Raw genomic sequence first — 27,500 nt, forward strand, 5'->3', positions numbered from 1 at the left:
TTATCTATTCTGCATCTAGCATGAGGCAACATGTTTAACCAGCTGTGTGTGTGTGTGTGTGTGTGTGTGTGTGTGTGTGTGTGTGTGTGTGTGTGTGTGTGTGTGTGTGTGTGTGTGCGCGCACACGTGGGTGGGGGGGTTGTCTGGCCCCGTTATAGATGTTGTCCAAAAATCATGCAGATCGGTACACAGTATCTCTGTAGCCATTAAACGAAACGGGTATTTCTTACATTGATGCTCCTACATATTATCATGTAAGCACCAGTTAAAGTTACTTTCCATCCCTCATATACTGTGTGCACAGTGCACACCCCATAACCCACACACTGCACATCATTTCAGAGCTCATATCTTTGAACGGGTAAGGGCTAGTATTAATAGTTTAATACCTCATATATGACTCTCTGCATCAGGTTAGAGGTAGTATTAGTATGTATTATAGATTATAGTTTAATACCTCATATATGATCCAGTATTAGTATGTATTATAGACTATAGTATATTAATATATTATTACCTCATAGATGATGCGTTGCACCAGGTTAGAGGTAGTATTACCTCATAGATGATGCGTTGCACCAGGTTAGAGGTAGTATTACCTCATAGATGATGCGTTGCACCAGGTCAAACTCTCCCTCCAACGATGCGTCCAACAGCAGAGCCAGAGGGTTGAACTTGACCCTCAGACCGTGACCTGTTCTCTCTGATGACGGCTTCTTTAAGTTGGTACGTTTTACCTGAGAGAGAGAGACATAGAGAGACATAGAGTTTACCTGAGAGAGAGAGACATAGAGAGACATAGAGTTTACCTGAGAGAGAGAGAGACATAGAGAGACACTTAGTAAAACGCCCTAATGGCGATTAGCGACCTCCACAGAGCTTGGCTTTCACAGACGTTTGTGTTGCTGATTTCACCCTCACTCACATAGCTCTGTGCCTCCATGTGGCATAGTACCACTACTGGACTGACAGGGGGGGCGGGGCCTACCTTGGGTGAGGGGGAGGAGCTTACCTTGGGTGAGGGGGCGGGGGGAGTGGCTGGGGGCGGGGTCTGGTTGTTGTTCTGGTCCTCCAGACGCTTCGGCCCCGCCCTGGGAGGGGAGGGGCTAGGAGGGGGAAGCGCTGGCGTCTCATTGGCCATTCCACGGCAACGGGAGGCGGGGACAGGCGGCGGGGGTCAGGGGTCGTGGTGTGGCTCTGGGCGTCGCCCTCTGTAGTTGCCATGACGACCTCCTTGTTGTCCCTGGCTTCCTACGTTGCCATTGGCCGAGTGGATGTTGTCCATCTCAGCCAATAGGCAGCCAGGCTGGTAGAAAGGGTTTCCTATTGGAGGAAAAAATTCATAATTAATTATAACGAGCACCATGTCATATATATATATATAATATATATATATATATATATATATATATATATATATTTTTTTTTTTTTTTTTTTTTTTCTTTAAAATTTTGGACAAATAAAAACTTGTAGTTTGTTAAACAAGCTATAGACTTGGTTGAATGCTTGATTCTGATTGGTCAATCGCTGAGATCAGCGGTGTGTTTATTTTCGAGTCAAATTATTAGTCTGATAATTATTCAGTCTGATAATCCTGTCCCATTATTTCTCCATAAGACATTATCCTTACATAAATAATGTGTTGCATTATGCTAATATGTATTATTATCATGGTAATATTTTAGTATAATAATGTAATAATATTAATGTAATAATCAAACCTGTTCCTCCCTCCATTCCTCCAGCCAACGTGTTGAACCTGCACAAAACAAAACACACCATTAATTAATTAATTAATTAATTAATTCATGCATTCATTCATTAATAATAACAAGCACCGCAGCCATCTGCGCTTGATGCTGACTGTAGACTAAATCAGTGGTTCTCAACCTGTGGGTCAGGACACCCAGGGGGGTCCCCAAGTCATTTTGGGAGGTCCCCATTATTTTGGGAGATGTTAAGAGATTAACTGCTGGCATTTAACAATACCTTCGTACTCTCATATGCCAAACTGTCTCCATAGACTTCCATGTAATTCATAGTGCACGGATCATGCACACCCATGCCTAGATAATGCACCACGTGTGTCCACATTGCTCACAGCTTTCAAACAAAAAAATCCGAATGGAAATGCGTTCAGGCATTCATGAGATAGCAGCCATTATGTTTTCCTAAAATGTAAACAAAGATGGCTGCCATGTTTGAAAGATGGGGTTGCTATGGGGGTTAAACATGCAATTTCGCGATCGCTATCATGCCTACTACATTTTTTGGGGTAAAAACATTTTAAAAAAAAAAAAAAAACATTTTTGAAAAAAAAAATGATTTTCTTTTTTTTGGAAAAAATTCTCGGGTTCCTCGGGCGTGGCAGGGCGGGACAACGGGATTTTTTCGGGCTCCTCGGCCATGGCAGCATATGAGTTAAGAGCCTGTAGGCCTACAGTATGTACTAGGATGCTGGGCCCCTGAGGGCCCCTCACCTCACCTCTGATACAGTAGTTTCTGTATGTTGGGCCCCTGGGGGCCCCTGGGGGCCCTCACCTCACCTCTGATACAGTAGTTTCTGTATGTTGGGCCCTGGGGCCCTCACCTCACCTCTGATACAGTAGTTTCTGTATGTTGGGCCCCTGGGGGCCCTCACCTCACCTCTGATACAGTAGTTTCTGGATGTTGGGCCCCTGGGGGCCCTCACCTCACCTCTGATACAGTAGTTTATAGATGTTGGGCCCCTGGGGGCCCTCACCTCACCTCTGATACAGTAGTTTCTGGATGTTGGGCCTCTAGGGGCCCTCACCTCACCTCTGATACAGTAGTTTATAGATGTGTGGCCCCTAGGGGCCCTCAGCTCACCTCTGATACAGTAGTTTCCGGATGTTGGGCCCCTGGGGGCCCTCACCTCACCTCTGATACAGTAGTTTCTGTATGTTGGGCCCCTGGGGGCCCTCACCTCACCTCTGATACAGTAGTTTCTGGATGTTGGGCCCCTGGGGGCCCTCACCTCACCTCTGATACAGTAGTGTCTGGATGTTGGGCCCCTAGGGGCCCCTGGGGGCCCTCACCTCACCTCTGATACAGTAGTTTCTGGATGTTGGGCCCCTGGGGGCCCTCACCTCACCTCTGATACAGTAGTGTCTGGATGTTGGGCCCTAGGGGCCCCTGGGGGCCCTCACCTCACCTCTGATACAGTAGTTTCTGGATGTTGGGCCTCTAGGGGCCCTCACCTCACCTCTGATACAGTAGTTTCTGGATGTTGGGCCCCTGGGGGCCCCTGAGGGCCCCTCACCTCACCTCTGATACAGTAGTTTCTGGATGTTGGGCCCCTGGGGGCCCTCACCTCACCTCTGATACAGTAGTTTCTGGATGTTGGGCCCCTGGGGGCCCTCACCTCACCTCTGATACAGTAGTTTCTGGATGTTGGGCCCCTAGGGGCCCTCACCTCACCTCTGATACAGTAGTTTCTGTATGTTGGGCCTCTAGGGGCCCTCACCTCTGATAAAGTAGTTTCTGGATGTTGGGCCCCTGGGGGCCCCTAGGGGCCCTCACCTCACCTCTGATACAGTAGTTTCTGGATGTTGGGCCCCTGGGGGCCCCTAGGGGCCCTCACCTCACCTCTGATAAAGTAGTTTCTGGATGTTGGGCCCCTGGGGGCCCTCACCTCACCTCTGATACAGTAGTTTCTGGATGTTGGGCCCCTGGGGCCCCTCAGCTCACCTCTGATACAGTAGTTTCTGGATGTTGGGCCCCTGGGGGCCCTCAGGCTCGGTGATGGAGCTGCGTTTCTTCAGGGGTCGGGGGGCGTTGCTGAGGCGACGACGGAGCACCTCCAGGTCAGAGGTCACTTCCTGGTAGCGCAGAGGAGAGTGGGCTGAGGGGGAGGGGCCAAGACATGTCAATCAAAACCACATTAAAGTACAACAAGGGTTCATATTTTAGATTGTAATTAGAGAATAGAAAAGTTGAGGGTTAAAATGTTTTCATTTACGGCTTTCTATCGTTTTTTTGATCGATTTTACCGATTCTAGGGGGTGGGGGCAGGCGAGCAAGTTGATTTTCTGTCTGTTAAGACCAGTGTTCGAGTTATACTCCCAGAGCTATGGGGGCCCTACATGGGGGGGGGGGGGGGGGGGTCTCGCGCGCGCGCTGTAAAATTGGCGGTTTTTCGCGGTTTTGATCGCGTTTTTATCGCATTTTATTTGGGTTTCCGCGGGGGGTTTTTTTGCTAAACAATCGGGAACGGCACACTACACTTTCCCTTTGCCCCTTTCCACATGCACCAGCCAGCAAGATAGTCTATATAGTTATAGTAGATGGAATTCTTGGTACCAACACTCCAACAGACAGACAACACCAGTATCATATAATCATTCAGTTCCAAAAGCTTTTCAGTTATCTACTTAATTTTACACCACTGTTCTACTACAGCAAGCATTATGGTATTGCTTCCCAAACGTTTTAGCCCGTGAACCAAGAGAAACTAAACCCAAACAAGTAGAATTGAAAATAGCCGATCTACAAGCTCACAAGGAGTCGCTTCGCGCTGCGTTGTGAACTTCTAGATCTGCTATTTTCAGGACCCATACAATGTGTCTACAACGCTAGCCAAAACAGTGTTAGCTAGCAGCATAGCATCCATCATTACTCCAACTCTACTCACTCAACAATTGTTGACTGAGTGACGATGAGATGAGCAGGACGATGTTTAATGCCTTTATAGCCTACATGGTCTTGTCTTGGTGTTCTGTTATATTCCTTTATGCCTGTGTTGTTAATTTCACCACGAGTCCATCAGGGCGCAAGATACGCACTGACGACAGAGTGGACGACCGTTAAAGGCTCGTCCTATGAAAGCCATTTCCTCTCTGCACAGAAGCGCATTTCAAAACAAGAGTCTTTATTTTATTTTTTTCATCTATACAATCGATCATTCAACATGTTTATTTTGAAATTGTCCTGGAAAATAATGTATACATGCTTACGGGGGTTAATGTTAGATGTAATAATAATAATCATAATGAAATACTAATACCTACCAACAGGGGTTAGGGTTAGGGGTAATAATAATAATAAGTGTAATAATAATACCTACCAACAGGGGTTAGGGTTAGGGGTAATAATAATAATAAGTGTAATAATAATACCTACCAACAGGGGTCAGCTTGGTGGGACTCAGTGGGCGGGGGATGTTTTCCACGCTGGGGGGAGGAGGGTCTGCTCCTGCTCTGACTCCTCCCTCTCTCTCTGGCCCCTCCTCCTTTCCTCTGACCCCGCCTTCTCCTCTAACCGTCTCCGCTACTCTAACTCCGCCCTCCCCTGCCCTAACCCCGCCCTCCCCTACTTTAACCCCGCCCCCACCTCCCTGCAGGAAGGGAACAGGAGACGGAGAGGCGGAAGACGACTGCAGCACCGGCTTACCGTACACTGGAGAGACAGACAGGCAGAGAGACAGACAGACAGACGGGTTTACAATACAATGTAGAGACAGACAGACAGACAGACAGACAGACAGACAGACAGACAGACAGACAGACGGGTTTACTATACACTGGAGAGACAGACAAAGGGTTCAAAAACAGGGTCTATTTTGCAATCATCCTAGGGATATAACATTTTTTCAAAAAGATTTTATTGAATTTATTTGTTTGTTTTTTCCTGTCCTGGGGACTTTGAGATTAGAATAATTAATTTCTCTTATGTTGTTAAATATGATAAACACAGTTGTGTATAAAGCAACAATTGCTTTTCAATTCAACCTAAGAACTCTGTATTGTTGTCTATGTTATTATTTTTAAATAACAATCACAATGAATTTATTCCCTTGCCCTGTTGCCAACACTGTACTGCATGGACTCACATGCGCCTCAGTGTGGCAGATCAGCCACAGTACATGCAGTAACACCTCTAAAAATAGGTGTGAAACGTGCCACCACATTTACTCAGTGGTGCTACTGTGGTGCCACTGAGGCAGCCAAGTGGTACCACTGCCGTTATCAACTGCTAACCACTGTATGTAGACCTACCTGCTGTCACAGTGATAGATAGAGGCTGAGGGTATGTAGACCTACCTGCTGTCACAGTGATAGATAGAGGGTATGTAGACCTACCTGCTGTCACAGTGATAGATAGAGGGTATGTAGACCTACCTGCTGTCACAGTGATAGAGGCCGAGGGTATGTAGACCTACCTGCTGTCACAGTGATAGATAGAGGCTGAGGGTATGTAGACCCACCTGCTGTCACAGTGATAGATAGAGGCCGAGGGTATGTAGACCTACCTGCTGTCACAGTGATAGAGGCCGAGGGTATGTAGACCTACCTGCTGTCACAGTGATAGAGGCTGAGGGTATGTAGACCCACCTGCTGTCACAGTGATAGATAGAGGCCGAGGGTATGTAGACCTACCTGCTGTCACAGTGATAGAGGCCGAGGGTATGTAGACCTACCTGCTGTCACAGTGATAGAGGCCGAGGGTATGTAGACCTACCTGCTGTCACAGTGATAGAGGCTGAGGGTATGTAGACCCACCTGCTTTCACAGTGCTAGAGGCCGAGGGTATGTAGACCTACCTGCTGTCACAGTGATAGAGGCTGAGGGTATGTAGACCCACCTGCTTTCACAGTGCTCCTGTTGCTCAGAGAGCCGTAGTTCTTATTGGAAAGCGGCTGCAGCTGTTTATTGGACGGCGGCTGCAGCTGTTTGTTGGGGGCTTGCTGCAGTTGTTTGTTGGGGGCTTGCTGAAGGTACATGCTGTATATGGAGCTGCTGTTCATGGTGGCGGGACCCTTCCTGGGCGACTGGGGTCTGGACGACGGCTGCTCCGGGCGCTCGGGGACGTACGGGCGGACGGCTGCGGCTGGTGGGGGGTCCGCTCTGTCTGTCTGGGGGGGCTGGGACAGAGGGGAGAAGCCTGGACCCCCTGGAAGACAGAGAGAGAGAGAGAGAGAGAGAGAGAGAGAGAGAGAGAGAGTGAGAGAGAGAGAGGATGAAAGGATGGCTGTTAAAGAGGTGGTGCCATAGTTTTGTACTTTTTCTAGTTTTCATGTGTCTAGGAGGTTGACAGTACTTCATTAGACCCCCTGGTGTAGTTGTTATGAGCAATTATGTATTGCCTTTCTATTTGGGTTTTAGCTGTAGGCTGCCACCTTGTGGGGTCAAACGTGCCGGTCCAAAAACACAGATACTTATTACATCACAGAATCAACCCCTCCCCTAATTACCATTCACCCAACATACGTGGGTGTGGCTAACTTCAGCTGGGTAACCACCCACCATGACAACCACTCATACCAATGAACTGGTGGGTGTGGCCACATAAAAACATAATGTTAACTCTTTCTGTACACTTTTGTGGAAAAAATCTTCCTCCTAGTACAATCATAATAGTAGATAATCATGTTTTATAGGGGGGAAAAATCATGGCACCCCATCTTTAAAGAGGCGGTGCCATAGTTTTGTTATTTTTCTGGTTTTCATGTGTCTATGAGGTTGACAGTACTTCATTAGACCCCCTGGTGTGGTTGTTATGAGCAATTATGTATTCCCTTTGTATTTGGGTTTTTAGCTGGAGACTGACACCTTGTGGATCAAAAGTGCCAATCCAAAAACAGTGATATAATGACATCATATAATCACCCCCTCCCCTTTTTACCATTCACCCAACACTGTGGGTGTTTTGCTAACTTCAGCTGGGTCACCACCCACCATGACAACCAGGCATACTTAACGAACTGGTGGGTGTGGCCACATAAAAACATAATTTTAACTCTTTCTGTACACTTTTTTTTTAAATCCTCATGGCACTGCATCTTTAAGACACAATGAGGAGAGGGATACACTAACTGCCTTGAGGTGGGCATCGCAGCAGTCTTTGATTGGCTACAAACACAAACACCAGATATCTGCTCTAGAAGAGCACCTACAGGTGGCTGCAAATTGTAAAAAAGTAGAGATGTAGACCAGATGTAGGCCAGATGTAGGCCAGATGTAGGCCAGATGTAGGGCAGATGTAGACCAGATGTAGGCCAGATGTAGACCACATGTAGGCCAGATGTAGACCAGATGTAGACCAGATGTAGGCCAGATGTAGGCCAGATGTAGACCAGATGTAAGCCAGATGTAGACCAGATGTTGGCCAGATGTAAGCCAGATGTAAGCCAGATGTAGGCCAGATGTAAGTCAGATGTAGACCAGATGTAGGCCAGATGTAGACCAGATGTAGACCAGATGTAGACCAGATGTAAGCCAGATGTAGACCAGATGTAGACCAGATGTAAGCCAGATGTAGACCAGATGAAGCCAGATGTAGACCAGATGTAGACCAGATGTAGGCCAGATGTAGACCAGATGAAGCCAGATGTAGACCAGATGTAGACCAGATGTAGGCCAGATGTAGAACAGATGTAAGCCAGATGTAGACCAGATGTAGGCCAGATGTAGACCAGATGTAGACCAGATGTAGGCCAGATGTAAGCCAGATGTAGACCAGATGTAGAACAGATGTAAGCCAGATGTAGACCAGATGTAGACCAGATGTAGACCAGATGTAAGCCAGATGTAGGCCAGATGTAGGCCAGATGTAGACCAGATGGAAGCCAGATGTAGACCAGATGTAGAACAGATGTAAGCCAGATGTAGACCAGATGTAGACCAGATGTAGATCAGATGTAAGCCAGATGTAGGCCAGATGTAGGCCAGATGTAGACCAGATGGAAGCCAGATGTAGACCAGATGTAGAACAGATGTAAGCCAGATGTAGACCAGATGTAGACCAGATGTAGGCCAGATGTAGACCAGATGGAAGCCAGATGTAGGCCAGATGTAGGCCAGATGTAGACCAGATGTAGACCAGATGTAGGCCAGATGTAGGCCAGATGTAGACCAGATGGAAGCCAGATGTAGGCCAGATGTAGGCCAGATGTAGGCCAGATGTAGACCAGATGTAGGCCAGATGTAGACCAGATGGAAGCCAGATGTAGGCCAGATTTAGGCCATGCTTGGCCAATGTGACCCAGGGCGTACAACAAACTTTGGACAAAGGGTAAAAGGACAGATGTTGATGAGCCTAGCTCCTTCCAGTGACATAGTTTCCTGCTTCATTACCTTCATTACCTTTATATGAGCCTAGCTCCTTCCAGTGACATAGTTTCCTGCTTCATTACCTTCATTACCTTTAAGAGGAACACATTCATTCTGCTGTACCTTTAAAGGGGAACATCCCCCTCCCCCTCCGCTCTGTGAAAGGCATCAAACAGGTCGTTGTCTTTGATGTTTTCATTGATAAGAGAGATCACTAACGAGCACTTGACACTTTTATATATGCTTAAAGTGACCTAGTTTCCCTTTCAGAGGACCAGATTCATCCTACTGTACCTTTAAGAGGACCAGATTCATCCTACTGTACCTTTAAGAGGGATTCGTTGTTGTTGTGATGATGATGATGATGGTGGTGGTGATGAAGAGGGGTTGGTGCGGTGCCAGCCCAACATGCCAGCAGCGCCACAGCGTGGCAGGGAGCTGGTACTGCAGTGGAGGCCCGCTGGCTGGTGGCTGGCACTGGGGTAGGTTCCATAGCCATGGTGGAGCTAGAGGGAGAGAGACACAGAGACACAAAGAGAGAGGGAGAGAGGGAGAGAGAGACACAGAGAGAGAGAGAGAGAGAGAGAAAGAGGGAGAGAGACACAGAGAGAGAGAGAGAGAGGGAGAGAGAGACACAGAGACACAGAGAGAGAGAGAGAGAGAGAGAGAGAGAGAGAGAGAGAGAGAGAGAGAGAGAGAGGGAGAGAGACACAGAGACACAGAGAGAGAGAGAGAGAGAGAGGGAGAGAGAGACACAGAGACACAGAGAGAGAGAGAGAGAGAGAGAGAGAGAGAGGGAGAGAGACACAGAGAGAGAGAGAGAGAGAGAGAGAGGGAGAGAGACACAGAGAGAGAGAGAGAGAGAGAGAAACCAACAGTGCTTAACCCAGTTGCTTTTTTGATAAACTTTGACTGAAAGACCTGCAAAAAAACACTCTCCCATCCTCTGCCATCGGTATGTGAATATAATCATTCATAACATCATCCTCTGCCATCGGTGTGTGAATATAATCATTCATAACAACTACTGGAAGCACAGTTCATTTTATTCATAATAATAAAACTGTACCTGTTCTGGACTGCCAGTCCTCCATTCTGATTGGCTCCTACTGATGCCCGGCCACGACGCCTCATTGGCTGAACACGGAGGAAAGTGGGTGTGGCCATTTTTTTTAAGGGACATGAAATAAAGGGTTAAATAAAAAGACATTAAAGGAAATAAAATGTATTATTATAGTTAAATAAATAAAACAGACAAAAACTAAAAACATTTAGTAAAATCAAAACAAACTGAAATCATAAAGAAACTAAAATCTTCTGTTTGACGGTAAACGTTTTAGTTTTTATTATTCGATACGTTTACCCTTTTTATTATATTATTATTATTATTATTATTATTACCCGATACGTTTACCCTTTTGACTGAAATAAAAACTAACCAAAACTAATATGTATCTAACCCTAACTCTAACCCTTAAAAATATAACAATAATAAATAAAAAAGCCTATCTTCATATAAATGAATAATGTTCATTATGAGATGACATCATTTCTGTCTCAGAGGTTCAGAAACCTGTCTACCAGTGACATCACCACTAGGCAGGTTGGGTCATTAATAACGTTTTTTTTTTTCCTAATATGCAAGAACAACTTAAAAAATATGTAAAATATGTATTTCTATCTGTCATGAAACCAATGAAGACTGGGGTTGTCATATTCTTAAGGTAATAATTAAACTTAAAGTGAAATTGAAAACATATGAAATAAAAAATGAGAAAATAAAATCTATAAAAACCTTAAAGAGACAATAAGACATAAAAAGAGGGCGGGACAAAGGATAGAGTTTAGTGACATCATCAGTGACATCGTAGTGACATCATGCATTTCAAAGCAGGGTTAAAAGGGCAGACAGGAAATGACATCGGGGACAGGACATGACATCATGCCGGCTTAGAGGTTAGAAGAGAAGCTGGACCAATGGCTGCTCTTTGTGTCAGAGGTTAGAAGAGAAGCTGGACCAATGGCTGCTCTTTGTGTCAGAGGTTAGAAGAGAAGCTCGACCAATGGCTGCTCTTTGTGTCAGAGGTTAGAAGAGAAGCTGGACCAATGGCTGCTCTTTGTGTCAGAGGTTAGAAGAGAAGCTGGACCAATGGCTGCTCTTTGTGTCAGAGGTTAGAAGAGAAGCTGGACCAATGGCTGCTCTTTGTGTCAGAGGTTAGAAGAGAAGCTGGACCAATGGCTGCTCTTTGTGTCAGAGGTTAGAAGAGAAGCTGGACCAATGGCTGCTCTTTGTGTCAGAGGTTAGAAGAGAAGCTGGACCAATGGCTGCTCTTTGTGTCAGAGGTTCAAAAAGTTTCCAAAACATCTTTTCAAGTTTTTTTTTTAAATAGCCGATCTACAAGCTTGCAACGCTTCAATGCGTTGCAAGCTTGTAGATCTACTATTTTCAAATATCCCATGTTAAAGTGGTTCATACAGATAACTCACGATAAGGATTGAAACAATGTTTATTATCGATGAGTAATACAAGTGTGTATATGTCACATTAATATTGGTGTGTGGCTCTGCTTCTCCCTGCTCAGCGCAGCACAAAAGAACAACATCATTACCATTAGGAGCAGGGAGATGTATAGATATAAACACCCCCCATGGGGAAGAGAATTAGCAGCAGAGCCTACTGGTGGTGCTGGGGAGGCGGTGGGGGCAAGGAGTTATATAGATATAAACACCCCCCATGGGGAACAGAATTAGCAGCAGAGCCTACTGGTGGTGCTGGGGAGGGGGTGGGGGCAAGGAGATGTATAGATATAAACACCCCCCATGGAGAAGAGAATTAGCAGCAGAGCCTACTGGTGGTGCTGGGGAGGCGGTGGTGCTGGGGAGGAGGTGGTGGGGGCAAGCAAGTGCAAGCAGCCAATCAGCAAGGCAGGAGGAAGAGACAACAGGCTTTAAGTAGGTTGGCAATGATCAGCTGACTGCCACGTCACCGCAGTGATGCCCCTCCAGTATATCTGTATGAACTACGTCACCACAGTGATGCCCCTCCAGTATATCTGTATGAACTACGTCACCACAGTGATGCCCCTCCTCCAGTATATCTGTATGAACCAATAGTATATCTGTATGAACCAATAGTATATCTGTATGAACCAATTCACATACATTTAAACATGTCTGTGACCTCCCGCGGGTCCCCGGACCACACTTTGAGAACCATTGGTTCAAACCCGTTTCAGAATTCAGACACAAACTTAGAAAAACACTTCATGAACCATCAGTTAAAAAAGCCCTATTCAACAAATAGAGCTTTTAGTGAATAATAATTCACTCAAAGTTATTCATAATAACAATGATGATAATAATAATGAATAACTTTAATATAATAATGATAACAATACATGATTTACATCACATCAAAGATCAAGCACAAGCTGACCTCTAAATGACCTCTAGATGACCCCATGATGACCTTTTCATGAAGCTCAGTTTGTGATATTAATCAAAGGTGCAATAATTAATTGATGCAAGGCTTGGTTGTAAACAAGACAACTAATGATCACAATATAGAGCAAACATATCACTTATCCTAAAATATCACTTCTCCTAGCTTGTAGCTCGCTGGCATCCTTCAAAACCGCCCTGAAAACTCACCTTTCAGGAAGCCAGAGGCGGAAGTAGGCAAGGATGCCCCTTTTAGGTACTCTACTACTTTTGTTTTATTGTACTGACTCTACTTGTACAAGGGCATTAACGACTTGTGATTTTTGCAAGTCGACTCGACTCAGTAAAAAGTTGAGTTGAAGTCGACTTTGATGACGTCATAACATCACACACGACCCCCCAATTATTTTGGGGGTCCCCAGATGATTAACTTAATGTGAAACATTGTTTTCTCACTCAACAGTAAACACAACAACATAATGTTTAAGTGTATAGAGGGTATCTGCACATTTCTAAAGTGCCAATTTAAGAACTTTTTAATACCTCTAAAATGACATAGACCAGAAAATGACATAGACCAGAAAATAGCAGATCTATTGCTCACAACGGGCGTTGTGAGCATGTAGATCTGCTATTTTCACAATAGAAATCATATATTTTTTCCAACTTCAACTTTCGACTTTCTCTGGTGGGAGTCTACTTGTGTAATGAAGTCGACTTTTTGGTTAATGCCCTAACTTGTACTGTTCTCCATTTGTGTGTAATAAAATATTCAATCAATCAATAAAGCTGTTTTACCTTTGATATTGTAATGACACTGATCCTCCTCCTTACTTTCCTCACAGATGTTATCAATGACACTAATGAAGGCTCTGTTCCATTTGATGTTTCTTAAACCTTTTCATCTCAAGGACCCATCTGGAACCAAGGGGTCCATTTGGTTCCCTTTGTTCACTCTCAGAGTTACAGACCTTATAAGGCTGTATAGTAGGGGGAATTAAGTGCAAAATCGTTACGCGGCGGATAAAAGCATGAAATTTGATACAGAGGTCCCTTGGGTCATCCAAAAACATCCTAGAAGGGGTGCCCAAAAAAATCTCATACAGGAAGTGAGTTATGGACAAAATTCAAAATGGCCACTTAAACTGTTGACCGTTGACTCAAAAGACACCAAAAGAATCTCCAAAAAGCATAAGATTTGGCACACATGTCCCTTGGGTAATCCTAAAACATCCTAGAAGGGGTGCCCAAAAAAATCTTAAACAGGAAGTGAGTTATGGACAAAAGTCAAAATGGACGCTTAAACTGTTGACCGTTGACTCAAAAGACACCAAAAGAATCTCCAAAAAGCATAAGATTTGGCACACATGTCCCTTGGGTCATCCTAAAACATCCTAGAAGGGGTGCCCAAAGAAATCTTCAACAGGAAGTGAGTTATGGACAAAAGTCGAAATGGCCACTTAAACTGTTGACCGTTGACTCAAAAGACACCAAAAGAATCTCCAAAAAGCATAAAATTTGGCACACATGTCCCTTGGGTCATCCTAAAACATCCTAGAAGGGGTGCCCAAAAATTATTTAAACAGGAAGTGAGTTATGGACAAAAGTCAAAATGGCCGCTTAAACTGTTGACCGCTAACTCAAAAGACACCAAAAGAATCTCCAAAAAACCTATAGAATCTCATAGACGCATACACTTTGGCACATGTATCCCTTGGGTCATCCTAAGACATCCTAGAAGGGGTGCCCAAAGAAATCTGAAACAGGATGTTAGTTATTGCCTAATTTACAGTATTGACAGATGATGTAAAAGACACCTAAAGAGTAAAGAATATCATAAAGGCATGAAATGTGGTACAAATATCCCTTGGGTGATCTTAACGCATCCTACAAGGGGTGCCCAAATATGTTTTAAACAGGAAGAGGGTTTTTGTCGAATTTCAAAGTGGTCACCTAAAGCAGTTGACACAAAAGAAAACATAAAGGGACACTATATAAACATATTATTTGGCATGTAGGCCTTCACCTTATTATATCCTAGAGGCCGTATCCTTATTATATCCTATTTATTTGTTTGGGAAGGGACCATACTGAAATAATTCTAAAAGACTGTTTAAACAGTTGACAGCTGCACAGTCTGCATAAACCTGGGGTATTTTTCAGTCTACCTTCTGTGTGCATCCCCCTTCTCTGTGTACATCATCTCCCCCTTCTCTGCTCCCTCCACTGGCTCCCGTTTGCTGCCCGCACAGAGTAAACAGAGAATGGCACTACCATACCATCAAAACCCGATAGAACCCTACCCTTAATGTACTTTAGTCTTTGAACCTTCTTTATTTATCTAACCCTCTGCATGCATATTCATACTTATTTTACTCTGCATCTTATCTTCAGCATATTCTTATTTTACTCTCTGCATTTCTATTTTGCACTCTACATCTTCTTGCTTATTTTGGTCTATCTTCACTTAGTTAGTGTTTAGTAACTATTCATGTGTGCCATTTCATAATGACCAGCACATTGACATAATGCTGTGCAAGGTAACCCAGCATCCCAGCATCTACACTTTCTCGAACAGAGGGGCTACTGCTCGATTTGAATGTTGTAGCAGTGCAGCCTGTGTGGGAGGAATGGTTTCCATTGAGAGACAATTATGAGCAAACAGGTCCTCCCAGTTTCATAATAGCGACTATAAGAGCTTTTGACGGCTACGGCAGATGAAAACGGTAACCGGAAATGATCATCGCTCGATAGATAAACCTGCCGCGGCCGTCTCTACAACGCCAGAAGCTCCCTTCCCACGTAGAGGCTGGAACTTCTGCTGCCTGTATGTATCACCATGGGAACCAAAGAGTTCAGTAAAAGAGGTGGGACCCCGTCGCCGATGGCTGTTCGCTTAAAGATTTTGACTGCTACGGCGATTACGTCATAGCAGCCGTTGTCCCGCCACACGTCGCGCTTGTAGAAACTGGCTGCTTAAACTGCCTAATGTCCGTTGTCTTGTCATACAGAACACAGGTGTATATTTCAAGCACTGTAACACTGTTTGATTCTTGGCTAAGCACTTCAAAAGGATTAACCATACAATAAATAACCCCTTCTGGGATAATAAGCAGTACTCAATATGTACCAACTTATAGGCTTTTATGAAGTCCCTTTATAATAATGATGATAATGATAGCTCAAATGTATATAGCTATTTTCTAAGTACCCAAAGTCGCTTTACATAGGGAAAGGAAGGAACCAACTTTGTGTTCTTTTGGGTCAACTGCTTTAGGTGGTCATTTTCCATTTTGTTTAGCTGTTTCAGATTATTTTGGGCACCCATTCTAGAATGTCTTAGGATGCTTTTGTATGCTTTTATGAGATTCTTTAGTTGTCTTTTGAGTCAATAGCCAACACTGTAGGTGGCCATTTTCAATATTGTCATAAATTCACTTCCTGTTTAAGATATCTTTGGGCACCTCTTCTAGGATGTTTTAGGATGACCCAAGGGACATGTGTGACCCAAGGGACATGTGTGTCTTAGGATGACCCAAGGGACATGTGTGTCTTAGGATGACCCAAGGGACATGTGTGACCCAAGGGACATGTGTGACCCAAGGGACATGTGTGCCAAATATTATGCTTTTTGGAGATTATTTTTGTGTCTTTTGAGTCAACGGTCAACAGTCAACAGTTTAAGCGGCCATTTTGACTTTTGTCCATAACTCACTTCCTGTTTATGATTATTTGGGGCACCCCTTCTAGGATGTTTTAGGATGACCCAAGGGACATGTGTACCAAATTTGGTGCTTTTATCCGCCGCGTAACGATTTAGCCATTTTCTGAGGTTAATTCCCCCTACTAGTAGAGGTTAGAGTGCCTCACTACTGCCCCCTAGTGTTAATAGATGAACTACTGACTAGAGGTCTTCACGGGTAAAAAAAAAACGAACCGAAATCGAAATGGACCGTCAAATTTCGTCCGATTCCGACCTGTTCCGAAATAATAATCAAATTACAAAACCAAACCGAGTGGTCCCGTAACGGTCTAGTCTGATTCCGTCCCGTTCCGACTTTCTTTCTTTTTTTACAGACCAAAACCCGTGACATGTTGTCCCGAAATCCTTTTATTTCCGAGGTTCCGAGAGACCTGGACATTTAATCATTATTAAAATCCCCTTTCATGTACCGAGATCCCTCACTCACTGCATCCGTGCGCTGTTAACTGATTGACAGGCAGAAGAAGGCTGCCAAGGAATATATATTAACATCGAAACAAATGCCAGGGATAAAGGAATACTTTTAGGCTATTTTCTATCAACAGAGGTAAGTCACTTTCGGTTTGTTTGTCATGGTTTAACTTGTAGGCGAGTGCTTTCTCTTCAGCCTGACAGGCGACAGCAGGAGTAGCTGCTACGCATCACGCACACGCATGCATTACGCACGCACCAAGCTCTTTTTTCCGCTGTAAATCTGATCGTAGACCAGCATTATCATCTCACAGTTACACACAGCCATTCTTCATGTCGCTGCCTCGCGGCTAATAACGGACCTGAATCTGATCCTAGGTCAGCCTAAACACAGCACAGCACACACGTTAAACAGAACTCCAGTTCGTTCCGTATCCTGATCATAGCGCAGCAGCGCACACACAGACATTGATTGATTGCTTGCTTTACAGTTTGCACAAAAAGCAGAAAGTACACACACGTCACACACACAGTGTCCTATCGGGTACGTGTCCTATCGGGTCCTCTCGGGTTATACACATGATGATTACAGTCCCGTGTTTCGAAGTGTTCCGAGGGAAATGCGACCATTCCGACCCTGCTCCGAGTGATTATGATAAAACACTGACCGAACCCGGTACGGGTCTCTCTGGTCATTTCGGGGTCGGGGCCCCCGTGAAGAGCTCTACTACTGACTAGTCTCTACAGCGCCCCCTAGAGACTCACAGGTCTTGCTGCGAGGTCTCTTCTCATTGGTCTCTGTCAGGAGGATGTCTAAATCTGACACTTTCCATTGGCTGGGAGGCTTCCTGACACACCCCTCCACCTCTGCACAGGCCACACCCACAATGACGCCGGTAGCCAATCAGAAGCCACCACATCAGCGACCAAAATACAACATCACATTAAAGATATGCGTGACATCACAACGATGTCATCACATGTTATGACATCACAACGATGTCATCACAGGTGACATCACAAACATTCACAATAACAGCATTAACAAACAGGAAGTGACATCACCACAACCAAGGGGAGGAGAAGAGGAAGTAAGAGACAGGAAGAGGAAATAGAAGGACAGGAAGTTAGAACTCAGTCGGAGCCACGGGAGGCAAAATAAACATGTGAATCAAAACAGCAACATGGGTACGCCAAGACCCGCCCCTGGAAGCTCATGATTGGCTGAACCAGAGCTAGGGAGCGTTCCTTTGTGTTCCCTTGGACCGCGCGGAGGCGGCGAAAGTCGGGGGGACCAGTGTTGGTTTTGTCGACTAAAACTATGACAAATCTTTTTTGTCGACTGTATTTTTTTCACTGACTAAAACTAAATAAAAACTAAACTAAAACTAAGCTGTGGTGACTAAAACTAAGACTAAATATATTGACAATTTCGTCAACAAAATAAAAACTAGACTAAAACGTTAGGGAGGGACTAGTGGAGAAGAGAGTCATTTTATGTTTGGTTGCTCTCAGGTGTTGTGTGCTGAAAATAGCAGATCTACAAGCTCACAACGATCTGCTATTTTCAGCACACCACCAAGTGTAAAATCAGTCATTAGGATGCCATCAAAGCCTGCCAAAATACATTTTAGTCGACTAAATCAACTGTAAAATCTTATGATATTTAGTCTACTAAAATTAGACTAAAACTAAAACTTTTCAGGTGATTAAATTATGAAAAAAACGAAATGTCATTTTATTCAAAAGACTGTGATTAAAACTAAATCAAAGTTTGCTGTCAAAAACAACACTGGGGGACAAAGATTTAAAGGGATATTCCACTTTCAACAGGGAAACACTTGTAACAGTGGAAGGGTTCCTCTCCCCACACACACACATTGTAACTTCAAACTCCATTTTAACCATGATAGATTCATTAAAAACACCCATTATTTTTTCTGGTGACTCATACTACCCCCCTAATACGTGAGCAGGCTGTGTTTTATCAATAACTGTTTTCATGTATTTTTAATAATTATTTGGGAAAATGGAATAAATTAAATACCAAAAATAATTATTAAAAATAAATGAAAAAAGTTATTGAAAAAACACGGCCTGCTCACATATTAGGAGGGTAGTATGAGTCACCAGAAAAAATAATGGGTGTTTTTAATGAATCTATCATGGTTAAAATGGAGTTTGAAGTTACATTGTGTGTGTGTGGGGCGAGGCCCTGGGCCTGGAGGGCCTGGTAACATTTACATCAAATATCTAAATATTGAATCAAGCAAATTAAAAACTGTTCAGGGTGTTCATAAAAGCCTGATTAGACGATACAATGACCAAAAGTTTTTTGAAAGTGTTATATCCCTTTAATATTCTGGCCCCCTGGTTTACAACTTGTAACGACGCTGAGTCGGCTCATGCCAACGTCGCAACGCTCCACACGGCGACTCGCTGGCTCGGCGGTGTCTCACATGGCACAGGCGGCGCGTCTCCGTCGTCTCCACCAAAAACAAGCACTCCTTTACAATAACCAAACTTACCCCAGTTGCTGTTTTGAAACACGCAAAATAAACATCATAAGTCACTTATTACTGGAATAGGAACAAACTTATGAGTACGAATGGAGCTCCAAACAAGGCCTGCTACAAACTCCATAACAATGTATTGATTACCTGCTATCAATAAGCTACAAACTCCATAACAATGTATTGATTACCCGGTATCAATAAGCTACAAACTCCATAATAATGTATTGATTACCCGGTATCAATAAGCTACAAACTCCATAATAATGTATTGATTACCCGGTATCAATAAGCTACAAACTCCATAACAATGTATTGATTACCCGGTATCAATAAGCTACAAACTCCATAATAATGTATTGATTACCCGGTATCAATAAGCTACAAACTCCATAATAATGTATTGATTACCCGGTATCAATAAGCTACAAACTCCATAATAATGTATTGATTACCAGGTATCAATAAGCTACAAACTCCATAACAATGTATTGATTACCCGGTATCAATAAGCTACAAACTCCATAACAAATGTATTGATTACCCGCTATCAATAAGCTACAAACTCCATAACAATGTATTGATTACCCAGTATCAATAAACTACAAACTCCATAACAATGTATTGATTACCCGCTATCAATAAGCTACAAACTCCATAACAATGTATTGATTACCCGCTATCAATAAACTACAAACTCCATAACAAATGTATTGATTACCCAGTATCAATAAGCTACAAACTCCATAACAATGTATTGATTACCCGCTATCAATAAACTACAAACTCCATAACAAATGTATTGATTACCCAGTATCAATAAGCTACAAACTCCATAACAATGTATTGATTACCCGCTATCAATAAAGTACAAACTCCATAACAATGTATTGATTACCCGCTATCAATAAACTACAAACTCCATAACAAATGTATTGATTACCCAGTATCAATAAGCTACAAACTCCATAACAATGTATTGATTACCCGCTATCAATAAACTACAAACTCCATAACAAATGTATTGATTACCCAGTATCAATAAACTACAAACTCCATAACAATGTATTGATTACCCGCTATCAATAAACTACAAACTCCATAACAATGTATTGATTACCCGCTATCAATAAACTACAAACTCCATAACAATGTATTGATTACCCGCTATCAATAAACTACAAACTCCATAACAATGTATTGATTACCCGCTATCAATAAACTACAAACTCCATAACAAATGTATTGATTACCCAGTATAAATAAGCTACAAACTCCATAACAATGTATTGATTACCCGCTATCAATAAACTACAAACTCCATAACAAATGTATTGATTACCCAGTATCAATAAACTACAAACTCCATAACAAATGTATTGATTACCCAGTATCAATAAACTACAAACTCCATAACAAATGTATTGATTACCCAGTATCAATAAACTACAAACTCCATAACAAATGTATTGATTACCAGGTATCAATAAGCTACAAACTCCATAACAAATGTATTGATTACCAGGTATCAATAAGCTACAGACTCCATAACAAATGTATTGATTACCAGGTATCAATAAACTACAAACTCCATAACAAATGTATTGATTACCAGGTATCAATAAGCTGTGGGTTTATCAAGCTTGTTATCCTGCATAGCGGCCCATGATGTCATGTTTAAACAATCAAGACAAGAGGCCATCAAGACATTATTACTGCACTATTCATAATATAAAGCCATTTAACACTTATTGCACATTAATGAATGATTGTTTTAATGATATTTAATGATAATATTTGTTACTTTTGTCAATTGTCATCTTCATAGATGGTGGACAGCCACAAACTCACAGTCACAACAACTGGACAATAAAAATAGATACCAGTTTTGTTCACAATTTGTCGTCTCATGTCTTTCCACAAAATATTAGAAAACACTCAACAGTGGGCTGGATTAAAACCTGGATCAATAAGAAGGATCGATAAGGTGCTCATAAAGATTATTGAGCTCCATCCCTACTTATGAGTTTATAATGTGACTTTATAATAAAGCAGGGGTCTTCAACGTTTTCAGGCCAAGGACCCCTTAGTTGAGAGTGAGATGAAGCAGGGACCCCCACAACCTGTTCATAGATTCCATTGTTTGACAGCACGATCGTCAGTGTATTTTGGATTCATGTCAATTTGTGTTTTCAGATATTTAACCACTTGAACCGTCAATACTTAATAAACTTGACCTTTCACTCTGTACTTAGTCTGCTCTTTTTTCCCCTCTACACCAAAGCTCTTTGCCAAAAATAGCCGATCTACAAGCTCACAATGCCTCGCAGCTTTGGAGGACCCCCTGTAGTAACTCTGGGGACCCCCTAGGGGTCCCGGACCCCCTGTTGAAGACCCCAGTAATAAAGGATAAGTTAATGAGCTGACCTGAGGTTGACCTGGAGTGACTCATGGAGCCCCCTGCTGGGAGCTGGATGTAAGGACACACCGCGGCCACGCGGCCCGACACCCCCCCGCTGGGGGGAGGGGCGGGGGGCTGGGGGGAGGGGGCGGGGGCGGGGCTTCCTCCGTTCATACGACTCAACTGCAGGGAGGAGACACGGCAACATGAATGAATTCATATAAAACTTAAGACTTGTTGATGGTGACGTCACCAAAAATGCAGATCCCTGATTGGCTCATAATAAAGACGTCACCAATAATGCTGGTTGCTCATTGGCTGCGCGGACATTGGCGCCGCATACAAAATCACCAAACGCAGTGCTTGCACACTCTGCTGGTGCAAGTTGACTAGAAAGACGCAAATGGAAATGGCAAGTGTGGTTGCTGTGAGGCGAGTCACACACCTTGTCCCGATCCGTCCTTGTACCTATTATGCCCATATATGGAGATCCCTGCATGTCATCAATAGAGGGTATTCGCATGCATAAAGTGAGTGGCAAATCGAGTGGCAAAGTGAGTTTAACGTTGTTTAATACAATCAGATCGGACTTTTCTGTTTGGATGTTTGGGCTGTCAAGACCAGAAAGTAGTTTTCTGTTTGGATGTATGGGCTGTCAAGACCAGAAAGTAGTTTTCTGTTTGGATGTATGGGCTGTCAAGGCCAGAAAGTAGTTTTCTGTGTGGATGTATGGGCTGTCAAGACCAGAAAGTAGTTTTCTGTGTGGATGTATGGGCTGTCAAGACCAGAAAGTAGTTTTCTGTGTGGATGTTTGGGCTGTCAAGGCCAGAAAGTAGTTTTCTGTTTGGATGTTTGGGCTGTCAAGACCAGAAAGTAGTTTTCTGTGTGGATGTTTGGGCTGTCAAGACCAGAAAGTAGTTTTCTGTGTGGATGTTTGGGCTGTCAAGACCAGAAAGTAGTTTTCTGTGTGGATGTTTGGGCTGTCAAGACCAGAAAGTAGTTTTTTTGCCACTCAGTAGGCGTTCCCGCATAACTTCCGGGTATGATGATGATGTCACGCGCACACCCTCTATATCAAGCCCATATATGGACATACTGTGTCAGTTTCATGTGGTCTATGATGTCAGACATCTATGATGTCAGTCTCCATATTTGGGAATTAAAGTCAAACGAGAACATTTATTCACAAATAATTGCATAATGCATTAAACTACGTAACGCATCTTTTAGCCAAATGAGTGTTAAGATGTTGTTTTTTCACATGGGAAACCCGAGTTTGAACCCCGGGCGCTACACATGTACATGTACGTGTGTGTGTGTGTGTGTGTGTGTGTGTGTGTGTGTGCGTGCGTGCGTGCGTGCGTGCGTGCGTGCGTGCGTGCGTGCGTGCGTGCGTGCGTGCGTGCGTGCGTGCGTGCGTGCGTGCGTGTGCGTGTGTGTGTGTGTGCGTGCATGCATGCCTCAGCTCTCTTCTTGCTCAGTCGGTCTCTCAGATCTCCGATGCGTTTGTCCATCACTGTGACCTGAACGTTCCTCTTGTTCAGCAGGTCTTTGTTCTGAGACAGTTTACTGCTCTGCTCCGCGTTGAGGCGGTTCCTCTCCTGTAGGGGGCGACAGAGAGACAGTTTACAATAAGTAAGGTATTACATTTAAGTAAGAGATAGTAATCTAAGAAAAAGGACAAATACTTTCTAACTTCCCAGAACTTAACGTCAGATGTAGATGTTTGACATCATAACGTCAGACGTAGATGTGTGACATGATGACATCATAACGTCAGACGTAGATGTGTGACATCATAACGTCAGACGTAGATGTGCCACATCTAGAAGGTGAAATAGCGACATCTGCTGGGCCACAGAACGTGACTTTGACACTTCAAAATAAAAGTACTACAACAACTTGATACAAATGACATGAAACATATAAAGCATAGATAAATGTGTGCACCTGTAGATCCTAAGGGTAATAATAATAATAATAATAAGGGTAATAATAATAATACCTGTAGATCCTGGTACAACTTCCTCAGCTCCAGAGCTGCCGGTCCAGACATGCCCAGAGGAAGCTCCACCCCTTCCTGTCCGAGGGGCGTGGTCTGCTGGGGCTGCATCTGCAAACGACCACGCCTCAAATCATCCAACTGCTGAGTCAGCTGGACGGGAGGAGTTAAACACACAGGGGAGGAGTTAAACACACAGGGGAGGAGTTAAACACACAGGGGAGGAGTTAAACACACAGGGGAGGAGTTAAACACACAGGGGGGAGGAGCTAAACACATATAACTCCACCCTGGACATGACCTGCGCTTTGCGTTGTTCTGGAAATGGTGGTGGAAGTTGTGCGTTTAAGGGAAGTTAGGTCATGCGGTGCAGGTCTGTTTACATCGCTCTTAACATGTGTAACTTTGTGTGTGTGTGCGTGCGTTACCTGGTCTACTCTGATCACAGCTGACTGAAGCTCAGCCTGTTTCTCCTGAAACAAGGAACTGACATGATCTATCTCTGCAGCTAGAGGGAGACAGAGAGACAACATACTGTCATGATCTATCTCTGCAGCTAGAGGGAGACAGAGATACAACATACTGTCATGATCTACCTCTACAGCTAGAGGGAGACAGAGAGACAACATACTGTCATGATCTACCTCTGCAGCTAGAGGGAGACAGAGAGACAACATACTGTCATGATCTATCTCTGCAGCTAGAGGGAGACAGAGAGACAACATACTGTCATGATCTATCTCTGCAGCTAGAGGGAGACAGAGAGACAACATACTGTCATGATCTACCTCTACAGCTAGAGGGAGACAGAGAGACAACATACTGTCATGATCTATCTCTGCAGCTAGAGGGAGACAGAGAGACAACATACTGTCATGATCTATCTCTGCAGCTAGAGGGAGACAGAGAGACAACATACTGTCATGATCTACAGTAGGGATAGGCAACATGGAGGGTGATCACTGGCACACTGGCAGGAGTGTGAGAGAGAGAGGATTTATATTTTTAAATTAAATGTATTTTCTTAAACAATGCACCATCGGAGAATCGGAGCAGCAGGAGCGGTTTTGCAGTCGCTAAATCGCACTGTGGTGAAGAAAAAACAGTTGAGCAGGAAGGCAAAGCTCTCTGTCTACCGAGCAATCTTCATTCCTACTCTCACAGCAGTTAAGGTTACAAGTTACAGAGAAGTAAGAAAAAGAAAAAGAGTACTGTAGTATACAGTCCAAAGAGCAAGCACAAAAAAAGATAAATGGATGGATGGATGGTCAATTAAATGAAGTCACCTAATTAACAGCAAATTACGTCCAGCACATAATTTTACATTCATCAAAACTCTGACCTCTGACTGGGGAGGGAGTCAGGAGGGTTATTGATCTGACTGTGGAGGGAGTCAGGGTGATAGGAGGATTATTGATCTGACTGGGGAGGGAGTCAGGAGATAGGAGGGTTATTGATCTGACTGGGGAGGGAGTCAGGGAGATAGGAGGGTTATTGATCTGACTGGGGAGGGAGTCAGGGTGATAGGAGGGTTATTGATCTGACTGTGGAGGGAGTCAGGGTGATAGGAGGTTATTGATCTGACTGTGGAGGGAGTAAGGAGATAGGAGGGTTATTGATCTGACTGGGGAGGGAGTCAGGGTGATAGGAGGGTTATTGATCTGACTGTGGAGGGAGTCAGGGTGATAGGAGGTTATTGATCTGACTGTGGAGGGAGTCAGGAGATAGGAGGTTATTGATCTGACTGGGGAGGGAGTCAGGAGATAGGAGGTTATTGATCTGACTGGGGAGGGAGTCAGGAGATAGGAGGGTTATTGATCTGACTGTGGAGGGAGTCAGGAGATAGGAGGGTTATTGATCTGACTGGGGAGGGAGTCAGGGTGATAGGAGGTTATTGATCTGACTGTGGAGGGAGTCAGGAGATAGGAGGTTATTGATCTGACTGGGGAGGGAGTCAGGAGATAGGAGGGTTATTGATCTGACTGTGGAGGGAGTCAGGGTGATAGGAGGTTATTGATCTGACTGTGGAGGGAGTCAGGAGATAGGAGGGTTATTTATCTGACTGTGGAGGGAGTCAGGAGATAGGAGGGTTATTGATCTGACTGGGGAGGGAGTCAGGAGATAGGAGGGTTATTGATCTGACTGGGGAGGGAGTCAGGAGATAGGAGGGTTATTGATCTGACTGGGGAGGGAGTCAGGAGATAGGAGGGTTATTGATCTGACTGTGGAGGGAGTCAGGGAGATAGGAGGGTTATTGATCTGACTGTGGAGGGAGTCAGGAGATAGGAGGGTTATTGATCTGACTGTGGAGGGAGTCAGGAGATAGGAGGGTTATTGATCTGACTGGGGAGGGAGTCAGGAGATAGGAGGGTTATTGATCTGACTGGGGAGGGAGTCAGGGTGATAGGAGGGTTATTGATCTGACTGTGGAGGGAGTCAGGGTGATAGGAGGTTATTGATCTGACTGTGGAGGGAGTCAGGAGATAGGAGGGTTATTGATCTGACTGGGGAGGGAGTCAGGAGATAGGAGGTTATTGATCTGACTGGGGAGGGAGTCAGGGAGATATGACTGTGATATGACTGTGTGTGTGTGTGTGTGTGTGTGTGTGTGTGTGTGTGTGTGTGTGTGTGTGTGTGTGTGTGTGTGTGTGTGTGTGTGTGTGTGTGTGTGTACAGCATTCAAACAGTAGGATTACTTACTGTGTTTTTTTCAATGTAATGAAGCACAGGGAGTTTTAACAGCTGCTGCTACAGAACTTTGATTATGTAGGAATCATGATCATTATTCTATTATTCTGTGATGTCAGAGTCAAGTCATAAAGTCGACTTCAACTCAACTTTTTACTGAGTCGAGTCGACTTGCAAAAGTCACAAGTTGTAAATAACCCTGTTATGTAGAAAAGAAAAAAAGAAACACAAGGCAAAATAAATGGTGTACAAATAGAAAGGTCAGGGGAGGTCAGGTTAGGTTTACTGTTAGCAGCTACGAGTAGCAGGCCTTTCAGACACGTCGCTCTGATGAAGGTCTCCTTTTTATATCTACAGTATGTCATGATTTATGTGTGTGTGTGTGTGTGTGTGTGTGTGTGTGTGTGTGTGTGTGTGTGTGTGTGTGTGTGTGTGTGTGTGTGTGTGCGTGCATACACAGGTTTCCATTGATCATCTTGCTGTAGCAGTGTGTGTGTGTGTGTGTGTGTGTGTGTGTGTGTGTGTGTGTGTGTGTGCGTGCATACACAGGTTTCCATTGATCATCTTGCTGTAGCTGTGTGTGTGTGTGTGTGTGTGTGTGTGTGTGTGTGTGTGTGTGTGTGTGTGTGTGTGTGTGTGTGTGTGTGTGTGTGTGCGCGTGTGTGTGCGTGTGTGTGTGTGTGTGTGTGTGTGTGTGCGTGCTCACACAGGTTTCCATTGATCATCTTGCTGTAGCAGTGTGTGTGTGTGTGTGTGTGTGTGTGTGTGTGTGTGTGTGTGTGTGTGTGTGTGTGTGTGTGTGCGTGCGTACGTACACAGGTTTCCATTGATCATCTTGCTGTAGTCCACCTGTCCTCTCATGGCTCTGATCTTCTTCAGCTTGGCTTCCTGACTCTCAACTCTGTCCTTTAAACGCTGGAGCTTCTCTGACTCAGCCTGGGGGGGGGGGGGGAGAGACACAGAGAGATAAATAAATAAAAACTAAAGCTAATTGTTTCCCCGTTTTGTTGAATTAAAGAAAAGGCTGTGACTCAATTTGATAAAAGAGTTCAGAGTGAATTAGTCGCACAAGGTGTTGGAAAGCAGCATTGAAGGGAAAAACTAAAATCCAAACCTCCACTATGGTTCACAGGCGGCGGGTAATGAAGGCTAGGGAAGGCAAATGCTGGGTATTTTACAAATGATATATAATATACTGTGTGCGCAGCA

At 44.0% G+C, this 27,500-nt stretch overlaps 1 protein-coding gene across 1 annotated transcript in view; it reads right to left on the minus strand.

Moving 5' to 3' along the window:
* Positions 1–27,500, minus strand: part of LOC308305473 (apoptosis-stimulating of p53 protein 1-like) — a gene marked incomplete at its 5' end in the record, with an annotated part of 76,120 nt that overhangs the window by 7,031 nt on the left and 41,589 nt on the right. Inside the window, 15 exons of the mRNA XM_080750270.1 lie at positions 600–737; positions 1,013–1,091; positions 1,209–1,323; positions 1,723–1,760; positions 3,713–3,866; positions 5,144–5,419; positions 6,605–6,913; positions 9,398–9,578; positions 10,142–10,209; positions 17,453–17,554; positions 21,628–21,784; positions 23,062–23,202; positions 23,607–23,756; positions 24,032–24,111; positions 27,107–27,227. Coding sequence (XP_080606396.1) covers positions 600–737; positions 1,013–1,091; positions 1,209–1,323; positions 1,723–1,760; positions 3,713–3,866; positions 5,144–5,419; positions 6,605–6,913; positions 9,398–9,578; positions 10,142–10,209; positions 17,453–17,554; positions 21,628–21,784; positions 23,062–23,202; positions 23,607–23,756; positions 24,032–24,111; positions 27,107–27,227 — 2,109 coding nt within the window. The remainder of the gene's footprint in view (positions 1–599; positions 738–1,012; positions 1,092–1,208; positions 1,324–1,722; positions 1,761–3,712; positions 3,867–5,143; positions 5,420–6,604; positions 6,914–9,397; positions 9,579–10,141; positions 10,210–17,452; positions 17,555–21,627; positions 21,785–23,061; positions 23,203–23,606; positions 23,757–24,031; positions 24,112–27,106; positions 27,228–27,500) is intronic.

The sequence above is a fragment of the Nannobrachium achirus genome (genome assembly GCF_963921795.1).
Source record: "Nannobrachium achirus genome assembly, chromosome: 20".
In the NCBI taxonomy this organism is placed as follows: Eukaryota; Metazoa; Chordata; class Actinopteri; order Myctophiformes; family Myctophidae; genus Nannobrachium; species Nannobrachium achirus.